General features: G+C 46.6%; 2 protein-coding genes across 3 annotated transcripts in view; both read left to right on the forward strand.

Moving 5' to 3' along the window:
- Nucleotides 1–4,618, forward strand: part of PPP1R16B (protein phosphatase 1, regulatory subunit 16B) — a 42,065-nt gene extending 37,447 nt beyond the window's left edge. The window contains exons 6-10 of one of the 2 annotated variants that reach the window (XM_009883423.1): nucleotides 310–435; nucleotides 786–861; nucleotides 1,989–2,118; nucleotides 2,871–3,039; nucleotides 3,648–4,618. In XM_009883423.1, the coding sequence (XP_009881725.1) occupies nucleotides 310–435; nucleotides 786–861; nucleotides 1,989–2,118; nucleotides 2,871–3,039; nucleotides 3,648–4,169 (1,023 nt within the window). In that variant the 3' untranslated portion in view covers nucleotides 4,170–4,618. The remainder of the gene's footprint in view (nucleotides 1–309; nucleotides 436–785; nucleotides 862–1,988; nucleotides 2,119–2,870; nucleotides 3,040–3,647) is intronic. The other variant, XM_009883431.1, reaches the window with a different exon arrangement.
- A 3,932-nt stretch (nucleotides 4,619–8,550) lies between these two features.
- LOC104285185 (protein FAM83D-like) overlaps nucleotides 8,551–10,217 on the forward strand; it is an 8,079-nt gene continuing 6,412 nt past the window's right edge. The window contains exons 1-2 of the mRNA XM_009883615.1: nucleotides 8,551–8,602; nucleotides 8,862–8,865. Coding sequence (XP_009881917.1) covers nucleotides 8,551–8,602; nucleotides 8,862–8,865 — 56 coding nt within the window. The remainder of the gene's footprint in view (nucleotides 8,603–8,861; nucleotides 8,866–10,217) is intronic.

Here is a 10,217-nt window from a genome sequence, read left to right on the forward strand (position 1 = left end):
TCCCTACAGATTGGGAAGCACATAAGAGCCCTCAATTTAAAATGTGAAAACATTATTTTTCTAACCCGTATATGTAAGTTATTCGAAGAACTGTTAAGCATTTTCCTCTCCAAACAGAATTGCAGGTAATACTGAGTTTTACTAACAGGAACAACGTGCTTTTGACCTGATGGCATCTGCCAAATGTGAAATGGGCTGCCTCTCCAGATCTAGGCTCAAGATGATAGCTGAGAAATCCCACCGAAACTTGGTGTATAAAACCATTCGTAGTCCTTGCAGGTGGCTCATGCTCTGTTCCTTGTCTCCTAGCTGCATATAGCTGCAGCCAATGGTTATCTGCATGCAGCTGAAGTCCTTCTTGACCAGGGGGCAAGCCTGGATGTTAAGGACTGGGACGGCTGGGAACCTCTTCATGCTGCTGCTTTCTGGGGACAGGTAATGATTTTCTTGCAAATGTCATGTATGAGGGTGACATTTCTTTCTGCCTGGACAAGTTCTGGAGTACTCTGCAAATGGAAGAAATCTGTACTAGGGCTGGACTCACTGGACAGTGTCAGGTGAGGTCCTTGCGGCTCCAAAAAGAACCTGTTGCTGACAAAGTTCAGGTGGAGTATGTGTGCAGTTGAATGGTAGGAACTGTGTTTAACACACACAGCCAGAATAATTTGAGGCGAGTTGAGCACGCATGCCATTGCTTCTTAGCTTATTCCAACTTTCCAGCTTTGAGGAGGAAAGTGATTGCCTAAAATATCTCTCTCAACTTAGCTTTCTTTCCCTTTCTTTAGATGCAGATGGCTGAGTTGCTTGTGTCCCATGGGGCTAGTTTGAGTGCCAGGACATCTTTGGATGAGATGCCAATAGGTGAGTTTACTAAGCTTAAAAAAAAAAAACAGAGATCACTAAGGAAAGCTTTTCCCCCTAAGCGTGCTGGAGTCTTCACATGGGGCTTTCAGAAGCGTTAACCTCATTGTTCAGGTGTCGTCAGAATGAAAGTTGCAGTTACTTTAACTGGGACTGAAGTTTTAAAGTGCCTACATTGTTACTTCTGAACACACTTCTTTCTGCTCATAAAAACAAGGGGGAAGGCATTTGTCAAGCACTGAGTCTTTCTCCTGTGTGGTACCACTCATGTACCACTGTACCTGTGCTTGGGAGTCTCCCTGATCTTACATTGTAGTCTTGGACCTGAGCAGCTGCTGAGTGCAGCCCTAAGACTTGGGTGTCTAACCTGCTTTGATGCAATGAAGTGTGGTACGCGATAAGGGGTTGGAGAGGAAAGAGAAAACGCACACAGGTCTCGGAACAGATTGGAAGTAAAAATGCCAAAGTGCATCTGACCATGCGTGGTATAACCTTGTGCCACATTTTCTTTTGGCAAAAGGTTTTCTGAGCCTTAATTGAAAAATCTGTGCATCCTCACTTTGAAAGTTCTTGCCTTCTACCCTGATCTACAGAATCACAGAATGGTCAGGGTTGGAAGGGACCTCTGGAGATCATCTAGTCCAACCCCCCTGCCAGAGCTGGGGCACCCACAGCTTTTGTCTATTTTTTTTTTGTTGTTTTGGAGGCTTAAGTAAAAATGCTGTATTCAGGGGAGCTGCAGTCTGGTGATTACAGAAATTTGGTTTCCTCCCATCTTGAACCATTGATACAGCACTTACTCTGTCTCTCACCCTTTCATGGGTAAAGGCATGGGTAAAAACACGCTGCAGAGATGGGACAAACCCTAGCTGAACAGCTGGATCAAAGCTGAGCCCCTGTCACAATCAGCGGCTCTTGTTTTCTGCTCCTGTTTAGGTGTCCAAACCATTCTGCCTCCCCTAATTTGTTTAGAGGTTAATGTGCCTAAGCATATTCTGCTTAAATTTGCCTTCTCTTCCTCCTGGCATTTGTAGTTGTGTATACCAGGAAGGCGCAGTTAGTAACGTCGTGTTAATGGTACCACATTTGAAGCGTCTGATTAATGGCTTGGTTTGTGCGTGCCATAGATCTGTGTGAAGAGGAGGAATTCAAAGTATTGCTTCTGGAGTTGAAACACAAACACGATGTGATCATGAAGTCTCAGCTGAGGCATAAATCCTCCCTGAGCCGAAGGACCTCCAGCACTGGCAGCCGGGGGTAAGCGCCTTGTTCCCTGCGGGTCACCCGCAGCGTTGGGGCGGCCACCCAGATGTGCCCGCAGAGCACCCTGCGGTCGGCGTGGGGGGGACGACCTATCTGTCCTTTCGGAACGAACTCCGAAAGGCAGAAGCTGACTTTCAGCTGCTGAAGGCAGAGCTCCTTTGGAGAGTGGCCCTTTCACTAGCAAGAGGTGGTGTTTCTTGGGGGGGAAATGGTTTTGCTCTGTTGTGGTTTAAGAACTGCTGTGAGCGGAGGACCAAGTGGTGAGAATTTCCCCTGTTAAATCACTGATACTGGTGTTGGAGAATCAGTGCTTCGAATGGATTAACTTGAGCTTCTCAATAACATGCCTGATGGCCAAGATACTGTGCTCAGACACAGTTTGCACGGGTCTTTATAGGATGTTTACCGGACACCAAAGCAGTCCTGCAGACCACAAAACTCCCTAAACAGCCCGTGGGCCCTTTCCCTCTACATTTACTCCACTGGTTGCAGAGCAGATCCCTTAGGTGAGCTGTATGAGATCTAACCCAGATTTACAGTACTGCTTTAGAACTCCTTAAAATTCCTCCCACCTTTAATATGCCCACTAGTACCTTTGCTTCGCGTGGGCGCCGGGAAGCTAAACTCATGTTCCATTCCAGTGGGAGAGGCTGTGGAGCGTGAGGAGGAGGTGGGAAGAGCTACAGGGTAAGAGGAACTGTCGTGTCCTGCTCACAGCCTCCATGGCCCTTCTCCCTGTCCCACAGGAAGGTGGTGAGGAGGGCCAGCCTTTCGGACCGAACAAACCTCTACAGGAAGGAGTGCGAGAAAGAAGCCATCGTCTGGCAGCAGCTGGGGGCGGCAGAAGAAGGAAGAAACTCGGGTCTCATTGGAGAAATTGGGGAGACTCGGTCTGACCAGGAGAATACAGACCCCGTAAGGAATCTCTTCTGTGTTATGGGAGTCACCAAGGAGGGCTGGTAGCGCAGGTTCAATAGCAATGGGTGCCCTGGGATGAAAGGCAGCCAAAAAAATTTGTAAACCTCATCCATCAGATGTACGCAAAAGACCAAATTCTCATTTGGTGTAAACTGAGCTAGCCCACTCACGTGGAAAGACTGTTTTGGATTTACAGCTGCATACTTTTGAGATACGGCCCTAGTGAACCAGGAAATTCAGAAAAAATAATGTGTGCATTTCTCTTTACCGATAACAAACTGGTAATCACAAAAGAACTGTAATCTCGTTTTGCAGTTATTTGTTTTTAATTCATTTATTGCCATGTTATGTTAATATGCTTATCTATCTATATCTTTTTGGTGAGTCCTTCTGAGTTAACATTCCCTGTTCCTGGTTGGGAACCAGCTCCTGGTTGGGGCGCACAGCTTTATAGGGTCCTGTTAGTGGGTGAATTCAATGTTTGTGGTGCAGTACCTGTCTGGTGGAAGGGCTGAGTGTGAGCAGGCTTAGGAAGTTGTCACAGGGATGAACTGTGTTATGAGGGACAGGGGAAGATGCTCTTCTTTCATGTCTTCTTGTTACAGAACTCAGTGCTGGAGAACTCTTCCCTTCTTCCGGAGTTAGCAAACAAAAGCACGCAGTGTGACTCTGAAATCCCCCTCCAGAATGGACTCATGGCATCTGCCAGCACTTACCAGTACACCTTTTCCAACGGGGACATTTGGAGTATGCACGCTGACCCTGACGGGAACCCGGGCCACATGCTGCCCTACGGCAACCCCGGGCTGCCCGACACGCAGCAGTTCTGGGGTGCCTACAAGGAGCACAACCATCAAACGCTCTCCGAACTTAAGCGGCAGCGGGCTGCGGCCAAACTCCTCAATCACCCTTTCCTCAGCACCCACTTCGGCAGTGGCGTGGGAGGAGTTGCAGAGAACGGGAGTGAGGCCAAGTCGCACCTAATCGCATCCAGGACTTCTCCCTACAGCTCCAATGGGACCTCAGTGTATTACACAGTGTCCAGTGGTGATCCGCCCCTCTTGAAATTCAAAGCTCCCATGGAGGAAATGGAAGAGAAGGTGCACGGGTGCTGCAGAATTTCCTAGTCTCATCTGTTTCTCACCCCAGAGGAAACAAGACGCGGGTGGGCTGGTTGGATCTATCGCAGCGGCCAGGTTGTTGGCATTCCAAAGGGAGAATTTGGTTATGGACATCCTGACTGCAGCGTTCATCGTGAATTGTACTTTACCCTGCCAATTACTTCCATTGCAGTCGAATGAGTAATGCAGGTGGAGCAAGGCTCTTAGGAGAGGAAGGGATGCGCATCAGTACGGTGTGGGGGAAAAAAAAAGGTCACCCTAGTCTTGCTCCCTGGGGAAGAAGGTATGTGCACTGCCTCCTCGTCTGTGGGAAGTCATGAGAAGTCTTGGAAAGGAGAAATGATCTGTATTTAAATCTTTGCATCTGAGCCTCTTGCTGTAAGCCACCAAGCTTCTGGAAGGTGGCAGTTCAGACCTGAATTTTCACTCTTGGGTGATGCATATATTTCGGAAGGGAGATCAACCCCCGCACGGGGTTTGCAAGAGTGGACAGAGCTGTTTTCCGTACAGCTGGATCCAGCACGTACAGGGCCTGAGCGACAAGCAAGCGTAGATGCTGTGCTTGCTTTAGGAGGTTTGCAAGGTGCGTGACAGCTCACCATCAAAAACTGTGCGCTGCGTGGGTCCTGTTCTGCGCATGTACACTCATCGCTGCAGACTGCCGTCTGGTTTTAAGCAGAACTTTTGCTGGAACAGGCTTCACTCAACAGGCTTTAAAACTGATGTTGCAATACGGGGCCCTGGCAATAGAATTTTACTGCAATAAAATACTGACAAAGGTCTATATTGGGATAAGTAATTTAAAAAACTTATTTGTACTATTTAGACTCTTAATTTGTTAAAACTAAAAAGACTTTTGCTGATCTCACTTTCCTATTGATTCTGTTTGTTTACCCTGTACGCTCAACACAGATACTAGGGGCAGTGTGCTTTGTGTTCTGATTTTTCTGGATTTCCAGAATCACAGGGCTTGGGAGGGATGGGGAGGCAAGGCTTGCCGACGCTAATCTAGAAACGTCACGGGGGCGTTTTTGATCTCCCTAGACGTTACGACACGTGCGTTAACGTGCACTCTTTGGCTGATGAAGTAACTTAAATCATTGCTTTGGTAGCTGAACATTGCAGCACAACAGAAGATTATTTTTTTTTTGATCTGTTTATCCAGCTCCAACACTGAAGTCAGCAGTGGTCAGTAGCCATCAGAAAGCGGCTCACATGCCTCTCCGCACAAGGGAGCTGCCTAGCGCCACGGCAAAGCCTCTGCTGGAGAGCGGTTGGCACACCAGCCCCCGAGTTGTACTGTGTTCATGTTAGCTCTGAGAGAGCGCCTGAGAAACTCTAGCACGGTACCGCCTGGGGCTTTGGCACCGGCTCTTCTGCGAGTTAAGGTTTGGCATGCCTGGGGGGGGTGAGAGGAGAGCACCCCATGGGAGACAGCTCCGAGGAACCGGCCGCAGATGCGTTAACAAGTTCTATCTACAGAAGTAACTAAATCTTCAACCCTTTTGCTGCACAGAGGGGCTATCAATCACACACACTATTTGCCTGCATGAATATGTGTCTTCTTGGGCAGTTTAAATTCCAAACTCTGAAAGCATAAGCCTGTCCGGGTCTCTCTCAGCCATCAGTGGATTAAATCCAGCCCGCGTAGTTGTGCTTCAGCCGAGCAACAGCAAATGCAGCTTCCAGCCATCTTCCTGTTACCTGGCGGCTGTCGGACACCGATATTACACTTCACACGCACACTCTCCCGGCAGGAATCCTCACAGCCTCTCCTATTTTTGTAGGCTATAAAAAGTTGACTTGGGCTGCCAGTGACTGTTAAGTGCTCCCCATCGAATCTGGCCCATCACTGGGGCTGGATGTTGGGTGATCCGGGGCTCTGGGCTCCTGCAGGCAGCGGAGGTGGCAGTGTGTCACCACCACAACCATGCTGTGCAGGAAACACTTTTGGACCTGTGAGGTTATTACCAGGCTGACAATTTACTCTCTTGAACTCTGAAGATACAGTTCTCTTCCCTCACCAGTTTTAGGGACAAATTAGAAAATGGTAGCAGTTGATCCGATTTTTTTTTTTTTTTAAACCTCAGTTCAGTTAAAAGCAAGGGGTTTCTTTGTGTGTTTTGAAACATTCAGAGAAGTTGGGCTTCCTCCATTATTGAAATGCATAAGCTAAATATAAGACTAGAAAATACTTCTTGTGCTTGACTTAACCTTAAGGGATTTTAAAAGTCATTCTGCAGTAGAAAGAAGATGATTTGGTAGCTGGACAGACTTTACCGCATGTGTGTGTGGTTAACAGTGGGTGTTCTGATTACCTCGAGAAAATTCTCCTGCGATAACACCAAGCGTGGTCTGGCTATTCCTGAACGGGAGGAGATGATCATTCAGATGCCGCTCTTTTCCCGTGGTGGGGGGGTTGTCTCTCCTCTTCCATCCTAATGAGGATTCTGGACTCGGTCTAAGAAACTTCGGTGCCGCTATCCACTAGGTTGGAAGTGGTGCAAAAGTCGGCCGCAGCGATGCCTTCGCTCCCAGGGAAGGAGCTGACGGCCCCTTTTCCTTCTCAGAGCGATTTTGTGCTGTCAAGTGTGTTGAGTCCTACCGAACTCCAAGCAAAGGAAAAGGAGACCGTTGAATGCGATAGCGTTAAGGAGTTTGAGGCGTGCTTTCACTGGGAGTTGTGAGTACACTAAAACTGCGGGAACCCGCTCCGTTTCAGACAAACAGCTTTTAGCCCATTGGTATTTGCCTGTTTATATGTAAAACTCCAGGAGCTCATCACTCTAGCTGTGATCGTGAGCAAATCAACAATCGATTTACTATCAGGCAAAAGGTATTACAGGTTCTAGATTACAAAACATCCCCCTGATTGGACATCGTATTGTCATTGTAAAATTGGCTGTTTAACAGCTCTGCTGGCTTTATGGCTGTAAGATAATGTGCTCACTGAACTGCAGTGGCGTCTGATCAAATGTAATCAATTCTTATTCAGATGAGTGTCGGTAACCGATAAATCTTCACAGATATGTTTTGCAGTCATGCGAAGTATTCACAGTCACGCAAAGTATTTATCTACCACTGGCTTTGGGCTGAAGTTGCATCAGAGTGGGGCTTGTGAAGGCTGTTGGAAGAGTGACCTAAAATGGGTTCGTGCTTATGTGTTGGTGACGTTCTGGATATAACGGTCACTGCCCGTGGGGCACTGGCAAATGCACTCAGGGAAGGAGCTGGCAATTTATGCTGCATGCAGAATTGCTGGTTGTCAGTCTGGGATGAGCAATTCTGTAAACGGGAAATTTAACCTGCCTCTGGTAAACTATTTTGTAGAGATAAACAGGCTTTTGAGGGATTAATAAACACATAGATACTCTTATCTGTGCAAGCCCTAGGAATAGGGCTTTTTATTATAAAATTTAGCAGTGTTACAACAATAGTGGGGTTTTTTTTTGTATCTATGTGTTTTAAAGGCCATCCCAGTGGAAGGCTGCGAGGTACACTGCAGAAGGCACTTGGCTATTTCATTGCATCTTAATATTGCTAAAAAGCTGTAGACACTACAAATCATGATGTGATTGGCACATTAGAGGAAGATGGGGGGGCTATGCTATACTCAGTGTTTTTAGGCTCAATCAACACCTAAGTACAGATTCAAGGTCAGATTAGAGTCCCACTTTTGTCAGCAGAAAGCTGAAGGCTGTAGTTGTTCATACAGACTATGCAAAGATTTGAGAACATGGATGTGTTGACGGGTCTATTGTAGGCAGAGCTGCACGTGAGAATAACCCTTCTGCTTGCAAAATGTTCTCATATGCTGAAGTCATACTCTTTCCAGCAAACTAACTGAGAGCAGCTTTACTTTTCACATTGAAAGACTTTTTAGATGGAAGAAAAGGGGTGTCTCAAAATAGTGTCTGTGCTTTACTGAGCTCAACCAAGAAAGTCCCAGCACTGAAATGTTAGCTAAGGGCTTAATTGCTGGGATCTGTTTGATGTCAGACCTGGATTTCACGTATGAAGTGATGTGATTTTAGCCCACTTAGTTTCACTTCTGTGGTGCTCCAGAATCTTAAAACCCTCCCAATTTGGGGAAGAACTGACTCTAGGTGATGTGATTCTGTACCATCTTGCAGGTGTGGTTGAAGAACCACGTGGATGAGGAACTCCTGGTAGGGAAGGCGAAGAGCATGGCAGGGCAATAGCAATAACGAATCAGCGCAATACTCGGTGCAGGCAGTGAATTCTCTAGTTTATTGAGCAGGGTTTTATTTCATGGGGTTGAAAGAACTTACAAGCTCCCAAATGGCATTGCAACTTCTGTTTAGTGTCCTTTTGTTTTGATCTTGGAGCTCTGTTTACCCAAATCTCTGCGGAAACTAAATCGGCAATGCCACCAACCAGGAATATCTTAGCCGAGAAAGCAACAGCCCTGGTCTCCGGTGAGCCACAGACGAACTGTTGTCCATCTGCTGGAAGGTGTTCTCCCTCTGTCTGGATATTTCTGTGCCTTATCATACTTGCTAAAGGGAACGGGGTAACTAGTCTCTGGAAGGTTTGTGGTGACTATACAGTGCTGTTCTTTAACTTGGACACTGTTTTGCAAGGGGGTAACAGTTCAGAGCATACCAGATTTTGAAGTTTTTATTTGCTCTTTTAGTTTCTCTCATGATTACCTTTTCTCTCTCCCTAAATACACAGAAAGGTAATGCACAGGGTGTTCATTCTAATTTAACAAATCACGTTGACTTGCTTTGTTATGGCAGTTCTAGACAGGCAGAGTCCGGAACACGCTTGTAGCAGCGAGGTCTAGCCTCTTACTACAGAACACAGCTGGTATTTACATTTTTGTTCTGTTTTGCCTGTGGCTGGACAATAGAATTTGTTGTCCGTGGTTGTTCTTCAGCTTTATTCTGCTATTTTCATGTTGGCCAACCTGGTAACGGACTCCTCAGTCCCTCCACAGAATTCAAGTACCATTGGGTTCTTCAGGCAACATCAGCTGTGGCACAATTAACAACCTAGAGTATGTTTCTATATTGCAAGTGCGGAAGCTGTAGTAGAGGAGACTCTGCTCAAGATACCTGTTCCCAAACCTACAGCAATGCAATTAACTCCACCCGCAGCTGGAGGGGAGGTGCGGGTTTTTCACCAGTGCAGATGCAGCCGTAGCGTTGCCACCTCTGCATCGTCAGCCTGTAGAGCGCAGCGTGAGAATGGACTGCAGGAGCGTCGGTAACCCTGGTGCAGCTCGGTGTGACTGCTGCCTGTACGGGATATTAACAAAGGATGGTAAGCCTTCTGCAATAATTCCTAACTCCATCCATCAGTAGTAAATGATGTACAAATAAAACTTGATGAAATGTATTTTATGTGAGAAAAAAAAAAAAAGTAAGAACTGTATATTCTATTAGCAGCTTTGTGTATAAAATGGCATTTTGGCAATCAGAGTCTAATATATTTAAAACTTTTTTTAAAAAAAGGATATTTGATATTGTATGGAATTGACTTTATTGCTACTGTAAGTATGAAAAAGATGGTTTCTTAACATGTTAAAGCAATGCATAAAATCTTAAATTGTATGTAAAACTCATGCCAAAAGGCTACGTCTGACAGTATTAGCACCTGACTCAGTGTCTTTAATAGAGAGATTGAATTTTTTAATTTAAAAATTATATTAAATTTCTTTTAATAATACAAAAAATGCCACCGCGTTTTTATTTACTTGGCTTATATTTTGCGACTGCCCAAATACCTGTCTCTGCCTCCCCTACAACCGTCAAGTACAGCCAGGAATCGTCTAGCAGGGTCAACCCGGGCAGTCGGAAGGTGTAACTGTTCCCCCGCAGGCAGCAGTCACTCCTGGTGGGGACAAGCACGAAGGCCAAAACCTGAACTGCCTTTCCTGGACGTTGCCACGTCCGAGGCATTAGGCCCGGCATTCATTAACGCGCTTTGTTAAGAGGGTCCTTCTCGTGTGGGGGTGACCGGGGCGAAGGCGAAGCACCCTCACCCTCCCAGGGAGAGGGCTGGGGAGGGCCGGGGCCGGGCATGGGG

Source organism: Charadrius vociferus, unplaced genomic scaffold, assembly GCF_000708025.1.
Source record: "Charadrius vociferus isolate BGI_N301 unplaced genomic scaffold, ASM70802v2 scaffold320, whole genome shotgun sequence".
Lineage (NCBI taxonomy): Eukaryota > Metazoa > Chordata > Aves > Charadriiformes > Charadriidae > Charadrius > Charadrius vociferus.